Below are 24,681 nucleotides of genomic sequence, written 5' to 3'. Positions count from 1 at the left end.
CCTCTGTCAAATACCAGTCAACAGTTAACGTTTTCTGCATCGCCTCTCAGTGCCAACAGCTTAGGTCCTCTTAGTTTACGGTGGCTGTCATGAGGGCTGCTCCCTGCCCCCTGGACTTGCGGACGTGCCCGACGAGCCCCCTAAGCCCGACGAGCCCGACGCTCACTGCGTGGCCCCAGACCACCTCGTGCACCGCTGGGGTGTCCCTGCAGAGGTGTGGTGAGCGCAGCGCCTGCATCCCTGGAAGCCTTTAGCTCAGCCTATCCGCGACGAAAGGCGAAGAAGTGTATGGACTCTGGGGAAGAAGTGCATTTCGAAAACGCGGACGGGACGGATTGCATAAGGGAACCTGCACACCCCGGAGGAGGGTGTGCTGGCAATGCAGCCGCGACAGGTCTATACCCACCACCGAGCCGTCTGCAGCGGCCGGCGAGGGACGTCCCGGGCCGAGTCCGCACGGACGGGGCGCCCGCAGAGAGCCGCCCGGAGGCGCGCGGGGCCAGCCGGGGAGCCGGCCGCGCCGCGCTGGGGGAACGCAGACGCCCCCGCTCCGTGCAGCGGGACGCCGGCTGCCCCGGCTGCGCTCTCCCTTCTTGATTCTTCGGGGCGCACTTCGCGTGCTTTGTTTCGGAGGCCGCCCCCCCACCCCTCGGAGGGTCTGCGCCTCCACCAATCCCGCCCGCCGCGGGGCGGGGCTTCAGGGTCAAGGTGGACCTAGTCCCCGGCCTCGCCCCTCCACGCGCTCTCGGACCCCCGGGGCTGAGTGACAGCAGCGCGGCCCAACCCGCGGCCCCCGAGCGTGGCCTCCGCCAGGGGCGTTGCGGGCTCGAGGCCGCGGGACCAATCGCTCCGGCCCTCGGGGGCGGGGCCTCGTCGCCGGCTCCGGAGCGGCGCTCGCCTCTCCCTCCGTCAAATGAGGGGCGCCGAGGGGCGGCCCCCGGGCCGCGGCTCAGCCAATGGCGGAGGCGAGGTGGGCGGGCCGGGAGCGCCCGGCGGCGGGTCCTCAGCGCGGATCCGAGGTGCGGCGAGCCGGTGGGGGGACCGCGAGGCGAGCGCGGGAGCCGGGCGGCGAGCGGGGTGTGAGCTGCCCGAAAATGCACTCGGATGCCGCCGCTGTCAGTGAGTAGCGGGGCGCGGGGGCCGGGCCGGGCGGCGGCGCTCGCCCCGCGGCGCCCAGTCCCCGCCCCGCGCCGCCTGTCCCGGGAGCGCCGGGAGCCCCGGCCCGGGAGCCACCCCTTCCCCCCGGGCCGGGGCCGGCGCCGCCGCGGGCAGCGTGCGGCGGGGGTGGGATGGGGGGAAGGGGCCGGCCCGCCGGGGAGGGCGGAGGTGAGGGGGGTGGGGACTGGCTTCATTTCAGGGTTGGGGGAAGGGGGGGCGGGACGTGCGCCGAGGGCCGGGACTGGAGTGTCGGGGGTGAATGGAGGTGGCGGCTGCCGGCGCTGGCGGGTCGGGCTGGGGGGCGGCCGCGGCGGGGGGCGGGGACCGGGGGGCGAGGCGGGGAGCGGGCGGGCGGGCGAGCGGGGCGCAGGGGTGAGGGATTCCCGGGGGCTGCGCGGTGCGGGCGGCTCCGTGAGAAAGGCGGGTGAGTGCTGGGGGAGCGCGGGGGCGGGGACAATGGGAAGAAGGCTGGATGGGGGTGGGGAACAATGGGGTGGGGGATTGGGGGCAGCGGCGAGGGGGGCCGGGGGGCCGGCGGGAGGCGAGGGCTGATGTAACGGGGAGCGAGACGGTGGGAGGGATCTGGGTGCGATGCGGGATAGTTGGGGAGTCCGGCGGGCGCGCGGGCGGGGCATGGAGGGGGCCGGGGTAACTGGGAGTGGTGAGTGGGGGCAGGCGGTGGGCTCCGGGGCGGAGCAGGTGTTGGGAAGACGGGGTAATCGGGAGTCGGAGGAGGAGGAAGTGGAGGGAGGATCGGGGTGGCGGGATGGGGGCAGGGGCCGGGGAGGTGCGGTGGGGGTGCAGCGCTAGTTCGGAGGCGAGGGCGGGTGGGAGGGGTCGGAGCTGGGGGGGGGACTGTCACGTCCGGATTTGGTCTGCCCGGGGCTGGGGAGGGGGGTGTCAGACTGAGTTTGGGGGAGGTGCTTCCTTCCCCCCTGTAAGGCTGGGTCCCTGGAGGGGGGCAAGCCCTGAGCCTCCGGTGCGGGGCGCAGAGGGGGCGGGGCCGGGCTGGAGGGGCGGGGGAGAAGCCCCGGGGCTGGCCTCGGTCGGGGTGCCCCCCGGGGCGGGTGGGGAGCGAGGTCAGCGCCGGCGCGGGCTCGGGCTGCGGGACTGGGGGGCGGGGCAGGGGCGCGGGCTGCGGGTTTTCCGAGGCGGGAGCTGCAGGGGTCGGGCCCTGGAGGCTGGCTGCGGGGTTTTGCGCAGGGGAGGTGTCGGGGTCCCTGGCGGTCCTTGGGGTTGGCAGTTTGTGACGCAGTTGTCTAATTTCTGGTCGTCAGGTGTGGAGGCTGGTGTCTCGGGGACCTGCTTCCCTGCAGGGATGTTCGGGCTGGAACTCCCCTCCCCCACCCGCACCGCGCCCGGGGAGCTCGACCTCTCCCTGGCGTGCGGGGAGAGCGCTTTAGGGGTTTCCTTTAGGGTCTGGCTCAGTCGCCGGGTGTGAAGGGGAAAGACTGTCCCGCGGAATTCTGGGATTTGTAGTCCCAGCCGCGCGGGGCCGCGGTTGGGTTGGGTGCACGTGGGTAACTGTGGAAACGAGTCCCACAATGCAGCGCGCCTTTCGGAGCCTCCCAGCCCTGCTAACTCGTGCATTATTCCCAGTGGACCGGAGCGCGCTCTTTGGAGGCGCTCCTGTCCCCCGGGATTGGAGCGGTTCACCAGACCTTCTCCCTGTGTCAGCAGGAGGGGGGGAACCCAGCCAAGCGCAGTCTTTTAACACTTGGGTTCTTGATTCGCGAGTTAATTATTTCCCTCTGGCATTTGGTGGCCTTATTTGTAGATTCAGTGCTTATTCTGACCATCTAGCACACGTGTGGAGAAACATTCAAGATGCAACATAATCTGAAGCAGCGTTTGGGATGGTGTATCTGTTGTAGCATCTAGTGTATGTAAACACTAGGTTCAAAGGTTTGGTGTTATGTGTAAGTCTGGGAATGCGGTGGAGATAAATGTGGCCCTTGTGAAGATAATATAAATTAGGTGTTTTGTAGGTTTTGGGCTGATTGGATTGCCCAAGGATAAGGGGACTTTGAAGAAAGGTTTCGAAATGATTTGAGTGCGGGAGGCAGCTTAATGGAATTTAGGGTTGAAATGGACCCAATCGTAAGGCCAGAATGAAAATGTGTAGATGAGAGAAGGACTCTGATGTTTTCAGTTTTCAAAGAAGCAGATGGCAGTAGGGGAAAGTAAACGCGGTGGAGGAGCTCCTGTGTTTTTGTTTTTAGCTGCAGCTGTAATTCCTTCTCTCCACCTCTTTAAAATTAGAGACCTGCCTCTTTAAAATGAAAGACAGTTCTCTCAGGCTATGGATTGGCCAGACATTACAGTCTTTGCTGGTTCCTTTTACTTTTTTCTGTGCTGTGACTCCAGAATCTTGTCTGTAGAGAGCAGTAGGATTAGCTCAGAGATGACAGATCATTATGTGATATGCAAGCTATGAAAGTATTGGTTGCATAATCACTAGAATAATATAATAATGACCACATGATTAAAATTTCACCAAGAAGTCCTAATATTTAAAACTTGGTGTAGTTACAAATACAGTGAACTTATGGACTTAATTTGAACCATGATTCTTTACATGTTGGCTGAAAAATTGTTCAGTGTGTTTTTCCAGAAAAGATTTATATGTAATATTTTACTCAAGCTTGTGGTGAAATATCCCTGAAAACCTTTGTGATATGCAAATATATAATATGAACATATCTTTTAAAATGTGCGTTTCATCCTGGAATTTGCTCTTGAAGAGAGTAAAGTGTATGAGTTGTAAATGAGCTATAATTGTCTTCAAGGTGGTGTTTTTGAAGAAAATACTTGACTGGTCATTTCCCTTTTCTTTTTTTTTGATTACACCTCCAAGGGCCGCTGCCTCTGACATACACACTATCTCCCTCACCATTAGCCTGACAAACCGTAGGCTCCTATACATTGTTTGCTGGCCTCTTCTGCTCCTGTTTGGGTTAGGTTCCTCTTTGATATTCGGCCTTGGGAGGTTCTTTATTTTCTTGTGAACTTAGCTATGCATTTAAACAGATGTTTCTTAGACTTCACCCAGAATATTTTGACAGTGCACTTGGAGGTAGATTTTTTTAGGTTATCTTATCCATAACATTGGCAGAAAAGAAAGTGTCCCTGATTTTTTCCACCTTAGAGCACTTCTGTACATTTACTCTTTTCTTCATGTTTCTACCTCTAAGACACACCCCCATGGTATTTATCATTGCATGCTTTTCTGTTTTAGCTGCCCCCAGCAGCTCTTACTGATTTACTGCTTTCTTTCTGTCTAATAATACATGTTTGCATTATTCTCACCTCAATGTAGTAATCTTGTTAATTCAGCAGTATAAAAATCACCCTGTCAGAAACTGACCATAGTGATCTCTGTTGTATGCCAGTTGGCAAAAAACAATGCTCAACTAAAATTGGCTTAAGTTAGAGACCTTATTGTTGTTTAATAGCAAGAATTGTATAGATGGAGAGTTTTGATGCTGGTGCATTGTTTGGGTGATATGCTCTAGATTCCTTCCATCCTTTTCTTTCTCCAGTCTTAGTATTTTGACTTATCAAAAATCTTAGGCTAATTGCCTCAGAGTTTGCAATATGGTTGCTGCAGTGCCAGGCATCATGGCTATGTAAGAAAGAGATGATGGAGCAGATTTCCTTGTAACTTTCTGTTAGTAGAGAGGGGTCTTATTCCAGAAAGTCATCTTGAAGACTGCTCCATTAGTCATTGGACAGAACTGATTTCTTGCCACTGTTAGTTGTGAGGGAGAGTGAGAAAGTGAAAGTCTAGCATTTTCAGCTTCTGATAGGGATGTGGTCTTTGCTGGAGTGGAAGAAGAGTGAGTAGAATGCTCTGGGTTGGCAACCAACAGGTTATGTCCCTAATCTCTCTACTTTGTTCAACTGTCTCTGGTGTGCCCTCTGCCTTTTTTTAATCTGTTGATTTATTTTCTGCCTCATTCTAAAATAGTTAGAGGTGAGTTATTAAGCACAAATATAATCCTATCAGACTGCGCATAAATGTTTGCCATATGTTTACGCCGTATATTTGACCCTGAGCTTACGAGTAACCAAAACAAAAAGAAACAAAGACCAATTGATTTCATTTGTTTGGTTACTCAAACTACAGTTCCAAACTGGAACCCTCCACATATCTTTTTTTTTTAAATTATTAATTAATTTTTTTTCTTACATCATTGTAGTCCCCATAGTTCTCCTGCCACCATCTCACCCTGTGTGAACCATCACCATATGCCCTTGTGTTCTTTTCTCCCCTGTTTGCCCCCCCTCACCTCCCCCTCCATTGCTGGATGCCTCAGTACTGCCGTCAGATTGCTAGTTTTGACTTTTTCTTGACCTTTTGTTTGGTGGAACCCTACACATTTCTTATGCTTTCTTTGTCTAGTCGGCAGTGCGAGAGAGAAGCTGCATCTTTCCTTTCCCATACCTACTGACATTGCCATAGGTCTCATCTCTCTCTTATATTGTTGTAATAACCTGTAGCCTTTGGCTGGGCTCATCTTCCTCTAAATTTATTTTCTCCATCACCAGTTGAACCAGTTTGTTCATATGATTCCCCTACACCCAAACCAGACTCCTGAGAACCTGGGGTTGAACTGACTTCTGTAGTTTAATCTCATTTTCTTTCCTCTGGACTGCTACTGCCTTTAGCTACTCCTCACCCACTGCCCTCAGTTACATCTGTGGGACTTTCCTTTATTATGGTCATTGTTTCCTCTCTAGCAGACTCACTCTCTCCCTCCATTGAATCTTCAAAGTACTGTTAGCACTTAGTCTCTTTTAACTTACATGACAATAGCTGCTTATTTACTCATTTGTCCCCTCCCCAGTTAGATTATTATCCCTTGATACTGGGACCATGTCTTAGTATCTACTTTCTCATCCAGCCAGGTGCCCTGCTTAGGTCCTCAAATAAGTGTTGAATTGAATCGAAGTGGTCAATCCTGAATAGTGAATTATCTGCAAGGTTTTAATTCTTCCCTCTGCTTTCCAGCATGTTTTTGATTCATCTTTCATTGTCTTTAGGTTTTACTTCCAGGAATTTTCTCCAGGCAAGCTTTCACTTACTCCTTCTCTACCTTTTTTGACAAAGTCAGCTATATGCAAACCAATTTAAGTAATCTTTTAAAATACATGCAGATAGCAGTTTTGGAGACTGCTTATGGCATGGAAAAATTCTCTAGGAGAGAATAAAATGCTGGCAGTGTGGTACGGGACCTGGACTCTTGTGTGTGAAAGTACCGTGTTCATATCTCGCTGGCCTGTTAGTGCTGGGCAGACATAGCTAAGGCAGGACTCACAGATTGAATGGTGCGGGACCAGAGCGGTTGTGCTGCTCCCTCATTCTGTTTTATGATCAGATTCTGTTTGCAAGGGTTTATTTCTTAATGTTAACAATAATACACTGCAATTGCCCAAAGAGATTGCTTTCTTCATTTAGAAAGTAAAGTTTGTTAATTGGAAGTGATTTTTCTGAGAATTTGACATTAACGCTATTTTTTTCATTGGTCAGCTTGAATTAGGTTAATAATTTTTAATAGTTTGTGCTTTTTTCCCCCCTGAGATCAAGGTTAGGAACAATACCACTTGAGAATTATTCTTTTAAGCAATACATACATGGAAAAAAATAGCCTTTTTTAAAATATTTATTTATTTATACAAGCACTGGGTACAGTCAGAGGCGCGGGAGGGTGAGAGAATTCACCAGAGCCAGAGCGGGAAACAGAACAGGCAGACTGACAAAATACACTGCTGAGGGGAGCAGTGGGCGCTGCAGGAGAGGTCTGCGCGCCATGTGGAACCCTCGCCAGTGGCTTGGAATTGAACTGGCGCTGCAGAGGCTGCGGGCAACCTTGCAGCCCAGTGCTCAACCGCTGTGCCACCAGGGGAGGCCCTCGAAAAAAAATCCTTTAAGTAGAAAATGGTAATGAAATGTGTTGAAAATAGAGGCATGCATTTTAGTAATCATTGTGTGATTGTTTCAGATCCAAAAATCTTTTTGCCTGTAGTGCTCAGTATTCTAGCTATTTCAGATTTGAATTGTTTTTCTTTTGATTAGAAAACCGTGCTAATGAGTGATTTTCAATCTAAGAAGGTAGGCTTGTAGTTTGTGAAAAATTATTAATATACTGAGTAAAGCAGTACATGATATAAAAACCCCTGCTTCCCCTTTCCCTCCCCCAATAGTGTCGCCTTTGGGTATGATTCTTTGTAGTTTCTGTCTTTGAGAATTCTTTTTCTTGTGTATATATTTTTGAAACCCTTTATTACTTGCTGGGCTATATCAGCAGTATTCCTGGGGAGGATGGTATTACTATTCATTTGTGTCTGTGGTGGGTATTGTCAGTATTAGGGGCCCTGGAACTTACTCTGATTGGGGAATTCACACCTTAACAGAGCTGCTCTAACAGACAACCCACTGTTAGTGTGAATCCAAAGCCAGAGGTTGGAGGCCATTTGGAAAGCATGGGTAGTGGTGGCAGCTGTTTCTGGGACTAATAAGATTGTAGTCCCAGGGATCAAGCAGGTGCTGGCTGAATTTTAATAAGTTCTTGTACCACGCCCTGCGGCCTTCGGTTGGATAGCCAGTGCACTTGGTTCAGCTCTTGGATTTCTCAGAGATTCTGAGAACTCTTCAGTAGTCCTTTGAAAGAAAAATCACTGTTCTGGTTTATTAACTAGTTGGTTTCTGATGTGCACAACTAAGAATTCTGAGAAATACAATATCCAGAGCTGTCACTTGTCAGTGTGGCAGAGGCCCTTGTGAAGAAGAACAGCAGTGTGCCTTTCCACTTGGTTGACTTTTCAGAGACCAACAGTCCTGGCTCACGGGGTAACTTAAAGAACGTGAGGGGAGCACACCACCCATGCCAGTTGTAGTAGCTACATTTGGGATGATCAGGGAGGACTCTTAGCTACGAATCAGTCTCCCCACTAACACTAAATCTTACTCTGTGCAGCACTATACTGCAGTTTTGTCCTAATTATTTCTTTGTCCCTTTAAAGTCTAGAGGTGTGATGTTCAAGATCTAATGTATAACATCTTGTGCAGCTCTTTGGATCTGACTTGGGAATATTAAACATGGAAATAATTCTTGTGATCCTTTTTGAAGGGATATTTGTTTATCCAAAATTCATATCTAATGATCCTAAATGCTTTTTAGTTAATTTTATTGAGTATAGCATACGTACTATAAAATTGTACCCACTTTAAACACACTGTTTGAATTTTAATAAAGTACTTGTACTGTTATAACCACCACTAAATTTAAAATCTAGAATATTTCCATTACCTTCAAGAGTTCCTTTGCACCTCTTGCAACCGGTCTTCTCTCTTCCATGTTTCACCCAATTTTTGGCTTTTAAATTATCGTAGGTCTCTTCCATGTTAGTTGATGATTAGTGATTTTGCTGTTCATGAGATTATTACAGTAAAAAAAAATGTGATAAAGTGCTCTTTTTTTTTAAGTTTTTTTTTTTTTTTAAATTGATGCATTAGCTGGGGTATAGGCCAGAGGCACGGGAGGGTGAGAGGATTCACCAGAGACAGAGTGGGGGAGTAGAACAGGCAGAAGGACCGAAGCACACTGCTGAGGGGAGCAGCAGGTGAGGCAGGAGAGGTCTGCCAAGCCATGTGGGTATCTCCGTGGCCAGCTGGGAAGCGAACCGTGCTGCAGAGGCTGCAGACAGCTTCACAGCTCTGTGCTCAACCTGCTGCACCACTGGGGAGGCCCTCTCTCTTTTTTAAACTGAACTATTAAGTCCGAAGAAAAACTGTCAGTGTTATATGTATCGTAGAGCTGGTAATTAATCCATTACCACGTGGAACTGTCTAGAGTTAGATGACTTACTCTCTTGACCAACTTTCCAGTAGATGGCTTTTCTTGCTTCTTTGTGATCCAGAGACACACAATGCTAGAATCTGCTCCTCGCATGTGATATATTTTAATTTTTCTGGGTCAGGGTTAGGAGGCAGGAAAGCATAGTAGTTATGTGTCATAGCCATAGAGTCAGATTGTCCGACTTCAAATATTTGCTCTGCCATCTCCTTAATACCTCGGGAGAGAACATTATAGAAACCCCAACTCCTGCCATTCTCTTGAAATTCCCTACAATCTTGTGGAAACACCCACCATACGCCAGAGAACTAATCAGGAAACACAGCAGCCTCCTCCTCCAACCCTGGGAGCTTCCACAAGAATTCCTGATTTCAGGAGGATGAGAGGCTATAAGGAAGAAAAGAACGTCCTGAGGCATTGTCTCCCTTAGGCATGACCAAACATTTCAGCTTTTCCCTGTTGCCAGGCGCTGCTGTAACAGACACAGCTGGGAGGGTCCTATGTTTAAGACTTTCCCTCCAGTGAGTTCAGTGGTGGAGGCATAGAAGAAGCATTGAACAGTTGAAGTTTGGGATGAAGGCTGGTAGGGTAGGTGGGTGCCCCGGGGTACTGTGAGTACAAATGGGGAGTCATTAAAATTAGACTTCAGAGCAGGGTTAGCAATTGTCATGTTGAGTTTAGTATTTGAAGTTTTATTATGTGAAGAAAGGGATCTGCGTGTGCTGGGAGATTGGTGTGGGGGGGGGAGGTGCTTTCCCAACCCAGGGAACAGCTTAGGTGAGGATGCCAAGAACTGGCAGTAGAATGGCCCTTAGGGAGACCAGAGTGACGGGTAGGTGGGAATTGCCAGGGGCCCAGTGGGGAAAGGCTGATTAGAGGCACCAGGAGAGTTTATGAATGGACAAGACAGAAGGAAAGAGAGAAGCCAGTGAGGTGGGGCACAGAGAGAAAAGGGACAAAAGGGAGTGGGGGGGGGAGGTTTAACACCTGGACAGTGATTGTTCTTGGTTTGCTCCACCTGCTTTGATTGGATTCACTCATTTTATCCTCATCACAACCCTCCAAAGTAGTGTGTGTCCTGTCATTGTGCTCATTTTACAGACAGGAGGCTGAGGGCTGTAAGGTCACTTACCTGCCATGGCCACACAGCTTGTACGTGGCGAGATGAGATTCTAGGTCCAGGGTCTGGGTGCCCCACCTCTGCCAGTGAAGTGGCCCTCAGCATTTTGTCTGTGCTTTGCACTTGGTTCTTACGCTCATCAGAGGTAGGGCAATTGAAATTCCATAGTTTGTCGCTCACTGGCCAGTGAATGATGCAGGCAGAGCCCATTGATATGGTTATCTTTGTTTTGCTTTTGGTTTTTTTCTTCTTGGAATGAGTCCCAGCAGGATGGGGAGCTGGGATAAATTCCTTCTTTTGCGCTCCTCCTTTTTCCCTCATTTCTGCCATCTTATTCCTAATGGATATTTAAAAACTGATTCTTATATGGGCAACTGATAATGATTCCCACATTTTTTCTTTAGTCAATAATGAAATAGTCATTTTTGGTATTAGGTTTTATTTTAGATGGACATTTATATTAAGTACTTTTTAAACATACACTTCTTCTTTCCAAACGCAGGAGATAGCTAACAATATTGCAGAAATGCTAGAAAATGTAAAACTTACCATTTATAGAGCTACTAATACAGTTTTTTTTTGTAACATCTTTGAATTTTTTTTCTGTAGTTGAGGACAAATTTAAGTCTTTTCTTCATTAATATCTCTTTCTACAGAAGCCATTCCCAAATTTAGACCACAGTTACTTGTTCTTAATTAAACAGGAAGCTCAGCAGACATTGGCTCTTGAAGTCTGAGCTTTGAAGACCCCATCTTTACTTTTTGGCCTTCCAGGTTCCGTCTGTCTTAGTCTCTTCTACATTCTAATAATAGCAGGGGCCGCAGGAATGGCCCTTGACTGGTGCAGCGTGGCCAGCACTGTGGCGAGTGCGGGGTGAGCAGCAGCTCATTGACCTCACTATAGCCTTGTGAAGAGGATCCTGTATCGGGCTGTTCAGGTCGGGACCTCGGGACATAGGGAGGTTGGCAAAGTAGGGTCCTTCAACTCCGATGCCTCTCCGTCGTGGGAGCTCTGGCCCTGGGCTCTCTGCTGCACTCCTTAGCCTAAATCTGGGCTCTTGTAATCTCAGTGTGATTAAAGGATGATTTTTACTCTGAACTGTCAGGTGGATCTGTGTTCTTCAGTAGGGGGGTGTGGTGAAGGGAATGAATCTAGGGCCTTCTGTACCTTGTCACATTGGGAGTACCGCCAGCTGGGTGTCCTGAAGTGGCCGCCTGCTTTGAGATGGCTCCAGCAGGCACCGACTCTGCATTGATGACGGGTGCTAGGTGGCACACGGCCTCTCTTGGGCGCATGGTTTCTCCTCCCAGCTTCTTTTATGGGTCCTGGGAGACTTAGGAGGAAAAAACCAGCAGTGGCTTGCTTGGAGGGTTTTAGCTTTGGCTCTTGTGTTCCATGAAAACGCTGAGTCACCTACCATGACCCGCTTCCCAGCCCTTATCAGTTTTCCCCTTTCTGTGGCTCACCTTGTTGGTTTTTGTGCTTTGTAAATGGAGAATGACATTAACACCTTTGCTGCTTTTCATTTTTGCCTGGCTTTTCAGCCTTATAAAATCCCCACCCTGGATCTTAATCTTTTTCACTTGCTGGTGGAATGAGTGAAAAAGTGACTGAGGTGGATTCCTGTGTGGCCTGTGTTGTGTTTCCAGAGGGGGCTGGCTGCCGGCCGCTTGTGGAATGAGTTGAAGGTAGGGATGGACCTCTCCCCTCTTGTTACACATCAGAGTCAGCCGCTGCCTGAGGAAGGGCAGCCCACTCCCTCTTTCATTTAATGGATCTGGATGGGCCCCTGGCATTGGTCTTTTTTCAAGTGCTCCAGGTGATTGTGATGTGGAGCCCCTGGATTGGTTTTATTATTATTTTGGATTGGTTTTAAGCAGCTTAATTTGTGAGCTGGTTTGGTTTGGAGAAGAGGGCTCAAGAGGTGTAGCTGCTTTGCCCTGGGCTGTGCCCCAGGCAACTGACAGGGCTGGTCTGCTGTGTGAACGCCTAGCCAACCCTCAGGTGGTGCTGCCCTGTGCCAGGTACTGTTGTAAGCACGCTGCTCATTGCATCCTTGAAGTATCCTTAGTGAGGCAGGCACGGTTACTATTTATTTTATAGGTAAAGAAATTATCTACAAAATGCTCTATAAGAAATTATAAAATGCTGCTTCTGGCAGTGACGAGCATGTAGTATGAAGGACACAACCTAACTTTTGGGTTTTCCTAGTTTTGCAGTATGGAAACCCATTGTAAGTATCAATATATGCCAAGCAAAACATGAGGGTGACAAACCACTGAAAACCATTGAATTGCGCACTTAAAATAAGTGAATTGTAATATGGATTATATCTCAATAAAACTGTTAAAAACTTTCAGAAAGTGATGAGTGCCATGCAAAGATCTGAGTCTGGTGGGGGATGGGGTTGCTGCTTTGGATAGTGGGGAGTCAGAGGACACCTCTCTAAGGAGGTGACATTTGAGTAGGTAATTTCAGTGAAGTCAGTTGTCCAGCCTTGTGAACGTCAGAGGTCACTGAGGCAGAGGGCATATTAAATGCACAGCGCTGAGGTAGGAAGTCACAGGAGTACTCCAGGAAGAGTAGCAGAATGGAGGCAGCCGGGCTAAGGGAAATGAGGTGACCTAGGTCAGATCATGTAGGGCCTTGTAAGGACTTCAGGACTTGGGTGTTTTTTGTTTTGTTTTGTTTCTCTTTTTAAGCTGAGGTAACAAATCCAAAATCTCAGTGGTTGAAATCAAAGTTCATTACCTGTCCTATAAAGGCTGTAGGGGGTCTCTCTTCAACATCATTAACATTCTCAAACTGTCTAAAACTCTTAGAGAATAGAGGGCTTGTGTTTCTAGAAGGAAGGAGACCAGGCAAACCTAAACAATGGGTCTCAACTACAGTACAACCTTGGCTTTAACGCAGGTTTTTTGTTTTTTTTCCTTTTTCCATATCACGGAGTAAAACTTTTTTCAGGGGAGTGGGCTATATAGCCCTGGCTCGGAGAGCCCTGAGCGCTGCCTGCAGAGTTGCAGCCAGACGGCCTAGCTCTGCACTGCTGCATCAGCGTGCTTGTTCAGCCCCCGGAGCATTAGGATGAATAATAATTTTGATAATACTCAATTTTGTCCAGTTTTGTTTCGCTTTTTGGGCAATAACTTGGCCCCTCTCCCCAAGAAGGTTTAGTTCATCATTTACTGGTTTAGTTCATCAGTTCATTATCATCAAAAAGCATTTATTTAGCACATATCTGTACATAAGTGCAGCATTAAAAGCTTGTTTACCTGTGGACATTGCTCAAATTGGCCTACTGAATAGTAAACTACACTTATGAATCTTTGGTGAATAAAAGAAGTGTACTTAAAATAGGAGTAACAATGGTGTTATGTTTTTCTTAAAAGAAAAAGTGGGTAGGTTGTTTTGCATTTCACCAGGTTTAGTGTCTTTATTTAGTATTACTCTTAAGTTTGTGTGCTTGGTTATTAACTAATTTGGGTGGGAAATGCTGCTGCTTTTTTTCCTTTAAGCAGTATGAAGATAGATGGACACTTGTTCTGATCAGAAATAAGCTAGAATGGAGGCTTTGCATTGGGAATAAGAAAATGTGATTTATTCCCAGCTTAACTACAGCTCGCCATCTGACTCTGCTGAGCGAGTAAAATGAGGAGGATTGGACAAAAAGACATGAAATGTTAAGCTCTCTTTCTTGTCTCCTGAATGCAGTCTTTTTCTTTACAGTACAATTGCATTTTATAGACAGGTTAGTTCTAAAGTCCATTTGTAAGGTGAAAATCACTTGCATTAAAAATACCACTGGAAATATTTTCGGAAGATGCTCGTAAGAGATGGTCTTGAATAAATCCAGCACAGCCAGTTCTTTTCTCCAGCATTGGAACACATCACTGGTGCTTCAGTTCAGCACAAGTTGCAGCAGCTGGCTTGCATTTAGGGACCATGTTTCATGCAAATGTATCTGTAAATACTAAACTCATAGAGTGTTGTGAGATAGATTGAATGAATATCAGATTCGTGTTGCCCATCTCCTGCTCATTAGTAGAAGGGAAGGCAGTTACTAGGACAACTGAATTTCTTTCTGCTGTCCGTCTTCTTTTTTTGCTAAGTGAATGAAGTTAAATTTGTGTGAGTTAAATGTGGATATTCTGCATTCCCATTATACTCAGGATTATTCCGTTGCATTTTTACTACCAGTGTCTAACTTAAGTCCCAGAGAGTTTCCCACTTCAGTCACTTCCCAGTAGTCTTCCTGAAAGTCCAGGCCACCCTTCATCCATGCCGTTTGCCTTAGAGTGACTTTTCTTTAAACAGACTCCTGGTTGAGCCACATCTGTGGTACCTGACCCAGAGCAGTGCTGCTCATACTTCTCCACCAAAGTTCAGCTGTGGCAGAGGTCTGATGAGGATCTTGAGAACTAAGCCCTGTTTGGTAGAATTTCCTTAAAGTTCTGTGCCATAATCATGTTTTTGTTTCTGTGTAAAATTGTTGTAGATGGATTATCATTGAGAAGAATAGATGCTGCTGGAATGTGCTGTTTGTTACATTTGCATCCCCTTTGGTCTCAGTTGGAAATACAAATCCTTAGGAAATTAAGTCTAAAGTGGTGAGCAGGAGTCACAGGTTCCTTGAGTTTCCTCTTTTACCATTGTGCTGCTCACATTCGAAGATAAATACGTGGATGCACTTGAAATGCCCTGGACGTAGAGAATTTAAGCTTTCATGCCTATGTATCTGCATTCATTCTTTTGTTGAGTGTTTATTGAGCACCTAATATGCACCAGGTATTGTTCTAGGGCTAGAGCAGTGGACAAGATCAAGTTCTGGCCTTCATGGCTGATATTCTAATGGGAGAGGAAGATGGCAAACAAATATGTGTATAAAAGAAAAGTAAAGCATGGCAAAAGGTGATAAAGAGTGAAGAAAAACTCCATTTGTTGGACTGGCAAGGTTCTGTAGACGGTCATGTGCAAATGGCAACCTGAGGAAATGTGAAGAATGTTCCCTGAGCCCATGACAAGGACTTTTCTTTTGCCTTGAACATCTTTTCCTTTATCTGTAATTTTTGGGTGAAGTTGGAATTAATTTTAACTTTTCCATATGTTGGCAAGTTGTCACTCTATGCACTGATAATAGTTGTCTCTTCCCTATTCATTTGAAATGCTGTTTTATCTTACACTAATTTTATATGTGTTTATACATATATCATATGCATATGTTTATCAGCGCTTTTCCATAGGTTTGTCTTCCTGAACATGTTACCGTACTGCTGTAATTGCTGTACTTTTAAAATCAGGGAGGTGAATAAAAGCAATCTGGAATGGCAAACTACAACCCATAAGTGATATGTGGCCCACTTGGTAGTTTTTTAATAAAGTTCTGTGGGAACACAGCCTCGCTCTTATGTTTAGTGCTGGTGATCTGCAAAGCCTAAAATATTTACGATGTTGCCTTCTACACAGTTCACCTGCTTTATACTGTGTGTATTGTGTGCATCTGATAGGCAAGTTCTTCCTCATTCTTTTTCAACAATTTCTTGGCAAGTCTAGCATATTTTTTCTTCCAGATGAACTTTGGAATCAATTTGCCAAGCTTGCCTGACTCCCTCACTTTTCCCCACCCCTTCTTTGGGGTAAGGATCTGGGAGGCAAGGAGGAATAGATATTTGATTGCATTTAATTTGTAGTTTAGTAAAGGAAGAAGTAATTGCTCTACAATACTGGGTCTTTCTAGTCCAGAAATATTATAACTGCATTTATGCCTTTTAGTAAACTTTTATTGTGTCTTCATTAGTATGTTACCTATTTGCTTCTTTCTGTGTGTGTTATTCTTTTGGCTGTTATTACAGTTGAAATCATCCCCTAACTATATTTTACAAAGGATTATTTATTATCTAAAGGGAAGATTCAGCTTTTATGCACTTAAATTATTTCTGATCCCTTATTAGAAATAGGCTCTTGTTAGGTCTGCTAAATTTTAATTTGATTCTTTTGGTGTTGGTCATTTTCTGAACTTATCTGTAATTGTTTTTCATTCATAATGTTTATGTCTCTCTCTTGTGAGACTCATTGCCTAGGGTAGTTTGGAGGAATGGATTTTGATTCACCTTGGGGGCATTTATTTTATTTTTTTTTTAATATTATGTAGGCCACAGCAAATGGTAATTACCAAAAAACCAGCAAACATTCCCAGAAACCTTCATGCCCAGGCAATTTTTGTTGATAGTTTTAAGACTACCCAGAAGATACTATAGAAGATACTATAGACAGGATATTATAGACAAGCTATTTATTAAGCAGGCTCTACCCTTTTGCAGAGCGATTTGTTGCTTTTAATACAGAATACAGGATTTGTATGTCACACAGGAAACTCAAACCTTGCCACCACTTTACTGTGGAGAGCCATTTGATCATGAAATAAAGTTGAGTTAACCTCACGTTATCCTTTGGAATTGAATAGGTGCAGAAGGAGATTTTTATGAATCAGTTAGTGCTTTCCTAAATACATTCTCTGTAAAGTATTTGATCTTTACCCTTAGCATCTTTTCCTTAAGGATGTGAAATCTATTTTAGATTTCAAGGTCTATTACTTGCCCTGAACACTGAACAGTTGAACCATAAACTCAGTATGTGCTAACCTTTGTGGATTTATCTTTTAGTGCTATTTTGGTCTTTCCCCTGAATTTGTGTCTCTTCTTTGGCTTCTTGGTGAAACTAAAGAAAAGGTGGTGATGTATATGGATGTGGACACTGTGATTTGTGAAATGAATCTTATTTTTCTCATTGTCTGTAAAGAGAAGCTTCATACACAGAACCTGTCCTTAAACACTCCAGTATGTTTTTCCTACTATGTTGAGATTATCTTTGACTCTCATTTATGAACATCAGATGGTGGTGTAAGAATATAGGAAGGCTGTAGAGCTGTATAAACCATGTGCCTCAATCACAGAGGGAGCTCCAACTTTTGGGTCTTTTATGTGGGGCTTGACTTGGACCCAGAGAAATAGAGACTATTTTAGATAGCTGTGTGGTGAGGAAAATGGTTTATGAGAATATAGTGATAATTGGTATCTTTTGTTAAGCCTTATTAGGATTGTTAGTGAATGTCTGGGCATTGTAATCTCATTTTATAGATGAGGACATTGGGAGGTTAAATAACTGGTAGATCTGAGATTCAAAACAGCTATTAGACCTCTAGAGAGAGGTTGAAAGACCTCAATGTGTGTAAGAATATAGCAATTTTCATTTGTTTAGATTCTCTCATGTGAATTTTGACAGTTGAATTAACATCAGGGTGGTAAAAAAAAGCATAAGGGGATTCTGGAGACCTCATTTGCTTAATGATCTTTGGCAAGCCCCCTTCTCGTTCCTCCTGTGTGGCCTCAGTGAACAGAGAGGTTCTAGACTCTTTAAGTTTTCTTTTTTTAAAAAAAAAAAAAATTATTTATTTGTTTTTAAAGATTTATTTATTTATTTATACAAGCACTGGCTACAGTCAGAAGCACGGGAGGGTGAGAGAATTCACCAGAGCCAGAGCGGGGAGCAGAGCAGGCAGACTGACGATGTACACTGCTGAGGGGAGCAGCGGGCGGCAGGAGAGGTCTGCGCGCCATGTGGGACCCTCGCCCAGTGGCCGGGGATCAAACTGGCTCTGCAGAGGCTGTGGGCAGCTTCGCAACCCAGCACTCAACCGCTGCACCACCGGGTGGCCCCCCTTTTATTTTCTTAAAGGGAGTTTAATTTATATTTAAAGATGATAATAGAATATATCATTTGTCATCCTGTTTTCAATTTGAGAACAAAGCAGGTTTATAACTTGCTAGTGGAGGGGGTTGGGAAAAGGAGTTGGTGTATCTTTAAGCTCCCTAAAACCTCTTTCAGATCAGGCTGTTGCTTCTAACTTTAGAGACCCAGATCATGTTTGAATGGAAACGTAAGTAAACAACCACACATACATTCACACACACCCCCCTTAAATTGCAGTTGTACAAAATAAGATGGACAATCAATATTCTGTGCCATATTATGTCATCATTTACCTTAAGTAAGGTATAAGACTAAACCATTCAGATACCAAAAAGTTAACACTTGTCTAAATTCAAGGCTTCATTCAGAGCCTGAGACCCTGCTCTCAGCCAAAAACTCTGATTCTTTAGATCATCTCTATGGTTGTCACTGTCGTGTCCCTACCTGGCTGCCGCTGGGTGCATGCAGGGTCTGCTGCTCCTGTCAGTGGCGTTGTCTGTCAGTGACTCTGCTGCCTGCCGGCCCTCTGCCCTGCAGGCCAGTCCAGAACTGGATTCCTGGCACGATTTAGAAAAGAAAGTAAAGCTTTCTAAAAATTGGCAGGGATGTCAACTTGCTTTCCAGATTCAGAGTAGCAGCGCTGAGAGTCTGACCCCAACACAGGCAACTTCTCTTACAGAGCCTACTCTTCGGGTCTCTTATGCGTCTGGTCCATCCATGGCTCAAGTGAAATGTTCCAGTGGAGGGAAATTATTTTTCTTTTTGTCGGAATGGTGTTACTTGGGGAGTTACATTATCTTTTCAAGGTTCTTTCAGACTAACCTTTACTACCTTTCATGATAGTGAAAATAGGAACTAATGTAAAACCTGATGTTTTATGTTATGAAAATATTTCCACAAATGTTTATTCTTTTATGAAATTATACAGACTTTTAACTCATATTTACATAGCCTAATATGTATGCCTGCAAATTGAACTTTGTAAAACATTTGAAATTAGAGATTAAAGAACCTAACAAATTTACATAAAATTTTTTATTGTACAGAATTCTAACATGGAACAACTCAGTTTTGTGTGTATGATTTAGTGTGCATTTCTAAACTTATTAGAAATAAATTATACCAATACAGTCTTCGATTTGGACATGTTTCTTTTACAAGTGTGGTTTCTGCTTGTGTGTTTCTGCTTCTGCGGCCCATGTTAATACTGCAGTGCAAGTAACTGTAGACTCCTGCAAGGGCCCTGGCCCCTCAGACTGGGAGCTTGCCAGGGCAGTTCTTTGATTTGTCTTGTTTGTTTAATGGGAGGGGGAGGGGCTTAGACTCTGTTTTCCCTCTTTCTTGTATAAGAGCCAATAAAATATATTGTGAGAAATGCCGAACCTTTGAGATGCTTTCCTATCATTTTCTTCCCAGGGGCTTGAGATCCTTAATAATAATTCTGGGGAAGAGAAAGGGAAAGAGAAAGTGAACACGTTTAATTTGAAAACTGTCTTTTTGTTTGATTTGTTAATTTGTTCACATTACTGTTTTTTTTAAGTTCAGATTCATTGCTGGTAGGTTTTTACAACTACTGAAGTATTTTTGTTTTGCCTTAGAATTCAAATGTTACCATTTGGTTGGAAATTTAACTTTATTATCAGACATCATTTCTAGAGATAGATTAGTGGTTGCCTGTTGTGTTTTATTGAATAAGTATCAAATTGATGGAGATAGTATTCAGTTGTATCAAAACATTTATTTATTTTCGCTTTTGAGCTTTTTTTTTTTTTTTTTTAGTCTTTTTGCAGTATGGGAAATAATTGATACTGAAGTTTCCCCCTTCTTCTTTTAAAGACTTTCAGCTGAACTCTCATCTCTCAACACTGGCAAATATTCATAAGATCTACCACACCCTTAATAAACTAGTAAGTCAATCCTTTAAAAACAATACTACCAACTGTTTGAAGTAGTTGTTTTAAGTGTATATTTGATAAAAATTTAGATGACAGATATTAAGATATCAGCTGTTTATAAAAATACTAAATTTTAAAACTTGCTGCATGATATGTGATTTTTTTAGTAATGAGCATATTTTTTTCAGAATTTAACAGAAGACGTTGGCCAAGACGATCACCAAACAGGTATCTTTGATGCTAACACTACTTAATTTTAAATAAACTTCCTCATACAAAGTTTTGACAACTAGTTGAGCATGCTGTATGTTGCTGTAATACACTCCACTAATAGGTAGTTACTTGGCTGGAGCTGATTCTTCGGTTGTAGTGAAGGCAGCCATGTTACATCGTCTTCCCAGTAAGAAATCTCTTTTAGGGGTGCTGGGTGATGACAGCATGCTTTAATCCCTTTAAAGGGGCGAGGGATTCTCCGTTGTGTTTTTAAGATATTGTTTTGCTATTGAAGTATTTTAGTTTATATTAAAATTGTACTATTTAAGAATGCAGTTTGAAAGGTATTCCATAAATGCCCGTTGAATTGATATAAAAAATGATTTGGTAGTTAGCTAAGGGTGTGTGTGTGTGTGTGTTTCTTGTATAGGTCCTGAGGATTTATGAATGGAAAAATTGATTATTGTAAATGATTCTCTACCCTTGTGATTCTCAAAATTTAGCTAGCAGTTATCACTTGGGGAGGCCCCGTTACAACAGAGTGGTAGGCTCTACTCATGTTGTTTCTGATTCTGTAGACTTGGGGAGAGGCCCTAGAGTTTGCATTCCTGGCAGGTTCCCTGATGGTGCTGGTGCTCCTGGTTGGAAGACCACACTTTGAGAACCACTCTCTATAAACTGTTGATAGTCATAAGGTTCAGAAACTTACATTTGATCAATGGTCCTAAAACTTCCAGCAGAAGTTATTATATATTTTAATATTTTGAAAATATATTTTAAAAGTATTAAATTTATATATTATTAAATTTTATAAAATATATTAAATTTTTTTGAAATTTACCACAGTAATATGTGAATATATGCTTGTTGCAGAATTTTGAATAGCACAGAAGTAAATGGAATAAAAAGTGACAGTCTTCCTTCATGTCTTCGAATTCACCCCCTTTCCCCTCAGTATATACTATTCAATATTTGTTGTTCTAGACATCTTTATGCATGTGTTTTTATAGAAGGTTTTCCATTTAGCATCATTGAGATTATATTGTACATAGTATAGAGCATTTGTCTTTTCAAATAATGCTGTATATTGGAGGGTGTTGGGATTCGGAACTCTCCCCTCCCTTCCCTCCAAATTGATTCTGAATCATTTGAAAATTAGGCACAAAAAGGAACTAACACAAATGTGCTGCAAGAATACACAGACTTGGGCCTCCCCAGTGGCGCAGCAGTTGAGCGCTGGGTTGCGAGGCTGCCCGCAGCCTCTGCAGTGCCAGTTCGATCCCCGGCCATGTGAGGGTCCCACAAAAAAAAAATAAAAAAAATAAAAAAGAATACACAGACTTTACAGTATTTTACCTCAATTACCCTAACACCCATTCGTCACCATGACTAGATCAGGACAGGCCATCACACTCTTTTGACCCCCCTTTTAGTCCTCTGACTTATGACAGAAGTATCTGTTGACAGCCAGATCTTAAAGAGTGTTGGGAAGGGGTAGGCTCCTTTCCTCAAGTCCTTCTTCCTGCATTCACCAGTTAGCTCAGACTTTCCTCCTTTCAAGGAAAGAAGTTAGAAAAGGGGGCTGAGACCATGCCTGGAATGTTCTAGAAGACCAGGCCATAGAGGGCCCCTTTCCTGACCTTTCTTGTCATTTAGTACAGATCAACTAAAAATAATTTTAAAAGTGTTACATGCACATTGTTTTAAAAGAAGTGTTGAAAATGTATAAAACAAAGTGAAGGCTTCTGTCCCATTTTAGTGCCTCACCCTCCACATTTGTTCTCCAGAGAAACACTTATATTCTTATATCTGTTTCCCAAATGATGATGATGATACATTTTCCCCCAAATCCAAGTATATATTTGTTTGTACATCTTATTTTGTCACTCAGATATCTTTTATAGTAGCACATTTATAAACATCTGTTTTACCTTTTAATGTCTGTATAATTTTCTATTTCATGAATAGATGTACACTGATACACGTTTGATGTACATTTAAATATGTTTAACTTTTTTCTGCTGCCAATAATGCTGAAATGAAATTTCAGGTCAGCGCCAGTTTCAATAGTTAAGAAAAAGAGCACATTTCTCTCCTATACTGGAAAAATATGTTGGTGTACTTTGAAGATTTTTTTTAAACTTAAAGAGTTAGTGAAGCTTTGATATTTAAAACTGAACTTTATATTTGTGAAGTCTTTAGGTTGTCTTTCCCTTAGTGCAGGTAATAAGATCTTTAAGTTCTATGTATTGTGTATTATATAGTTAACTTTGAACTTTGGGTTTAAATGAGTATTGTTATATAGTAGTTTCACATCTTAATATTTAACCTGAATGTGTCAATTTAATAAGCTGTAATTAAGGAAAATGAAAGTGGCCTCATACCCCCTCTTTCACCCTTGGGGACAGTGGTTATATCTGATGTTTAGTAAATGACATGTTGGTGTGTTGCTGATACCACAAGTCAGTCAGTGTAAATTAGCATCAGTAGCTTCTTTTTTTTTTTTAAGATTTATTTATTTTTTTAAGATTTATTTATTCATTCATGCATACAAGAACTGGGGTACAGGCCAGATGTGCGGGAGGGTTAGAGGATTTACCAGAGACAGAGTGGGGAACAGAACAGGCAGACTGATGAAATACAGTGCTGAGGGGAGCAGCAGGTGAGACAGGAGAGGTCTGCCATGCCATGTGGAATTCTCACCGGCCAGCCAGGATCGAACCCACGCTGCAGAGGCACTGCGGACAGCTTTACCGTGTGGCGCTCAACCGCCTGAGCCATCAGGGGAGGCCCACCATCAGTAACTTCTTGACAGTAGTCCATTTCATTTAACACTTCCCATCGGTTATAGCATCACTTGTGTGATTATCATATCTGACAGAGTATACTATAAAAATTAAATGACATAAAATCTATGTTTGCAGATATGAGAAAATCACCGTGGTGCTCTTTTGAATCTCTGGACCCACTGTACTTTGAGCATTATCTATAAAAACTGTATATGGAATAACCAGACCTAAGGATAAAAGGGGCTCATGTCTTCCAGCTTTGATGCTTCCAATCTTCCAGTGAGTGAGTGAGAGAGAGGGAACACTAAATGTAGAGAAATAAGCGCAAAATATAGGGAGTGAATTTTAAGAAACTCAACAAAGAGCACCAGAAAAATGAATAAGGAAGACATTGATATCAGAAGTCAATATTAGGGAAAAGGGAAGATAAATTTTGTCTTAAACAGTAGGATAAAAATTGGGCATTTGCTTGCTTGTTTCACTCAAGCAAGCAAATAGGTCAGGGATCTGTTCAGGAAAATGAAATTGAACATTAGGCACTCATAAGAAGTCTTAAAATGCAATCTGTTTATTGACTTGAAATCATTTGCACAATGAAAAGTGAGGTGGAATAGCTATATGAAAGTGTTGAAGTAGCAGAATGAATCATGTAAAATCTTACTAAGTGAAACAAGGCAGTGATACAGCAAATTTACTAAAATGAGAAATTAGATGGTGAGATTTTTTTATGGGAATATGTGTTTGTACTAAGTTTGGAAAAGTCAGAAAACTTCTAATTTTATTGACTTCTTGTTGGGGTTGGGACTGAAAATTGGGTACACAATTTAACATCTTATAGAAATGAATTCTGATCAGGATTTTTTTTAACTTGAGGCCCACAAGTAGAAAGATTTATTATTTTTTTTTTTTTAAAAGGAGGCAGTGGAGTATCTACTTAAATACCATTTATTAAGAATGACATGCTCAGTTAAATTGTCATCCAAACAGCAAGCTGGGTAAACATTAAAGGGCCTTTGGTCTAATCTAGATGAACTCAAGTTGCTCTTTAAAATTTATATTCTAGGACTAAATAATAGGATGTGTTGGAAAATGTTGGCAGTATTTCTAATTATTTAATGAGAGAAGAATGGCTATATTCACTGACTGATTTATCTGAAAGTATAGTCGGTTAATAGAATGTTTAATTTGTTCTCTTTAAACACTGAACCCAAAAGAAGTGAATCTGAACTCGAATCATAACCCTTTGTAAAAAAAAAAAAAAAAAAAAAAAAAAAGTTGCTTGCCTAAGGATCACATAAAAAAGAATCAAAGACTGGGGGCCTCTCTGGTGGTACAAGGGGTTAATCACTGCACTATGAAGCAACTCGCAGTCTCTGGCAGCCAGTTCGATCCCAGCTGGCTAGGGAGCTACCCACATGGCTCAGTAGACCTCTCCTGACTCGCCCACTGTGTCCCCTCAGCAGTGTATTTCAGTAGATCTGCCTGTTCTGTTCCCCACTCTGTCTCTGGTGAATCCTCTCACCCTCCACAACTCTGGCCTGTACCCCATCTCTTGTATGCATGAATAAATAAATCTTAAAAAAAAAAAAAAGTTTGGAAAAAAAAAGAATCAAAGACTTCAAATGATAGGAGAGTTGATTGCAGACTTGTTGTCCATCTAAATGTTGAAGTATTTAGACTGAACACCAGAATATCAATCAAGATAATATTATGGAGTGTGAATTATAGTTTGGGAATACTTGCTGAGATTCTTCTCTTCTGCTTCTTCCTTCTTTATATTATGAAAAATTGTGACTTTCATATATAGCTAGTAAATATTTCTTTTTTTAAAAAAAGATTTCTTTTATTTATTTATGCATACAAGAGCTGAGGTTTATGCCAGAGGTGGGGGCGGGGGTGG

At 43.6% G+C, this 24,681-nt stretch overlaps 1 protein-coding gene across 1 annotated transcript in view; it reads left to right on the top strand.

Annotated features, from left to right (window-relative positions):
• Positions 1-956: 956 nt before the first annotated feature.
• The window catches only part of DCUN1D4 (defective in cullin neddylation 1 domain containing 4), a gene marked incomplete at both ends in the record, with an annotated part of 65,087 nt that continues 41,362 nt past the window's right edge, over positions 957-24,681 (top strand). The window contains 3 exons of the mRNA XM_084233841.1: positions 957-1,119; positions 19,721-19,791; positions 19,968-20,007. Coding sequence (XP_084089967.1) covers positions 957-1,119; positions 19,721-19,791; positions 19,968-20,007 — 274 coding nt within the window. The remainder of the gene's footprint in view (positions 1,120-19,720; positions 19,792-19,967; positions 20,008-24,681) is intronic.

The sequence above is a fragment of the Talpa europaea genome, assembly GCF_964194135.1.
Source record: "Talpa europaea genome assembly, chromosome: 5".
NCBI lineage: Eukaryota > Metazoa > Chordata > Mammalia > Eulipotyphla > Talpidae > Talpa > Talpa europaea.
The sequence above is the reverse complement of the archived record's forward strand: the minus strand, read 5'-3'. Positions and strand labels throughout refer to the sequence as shown.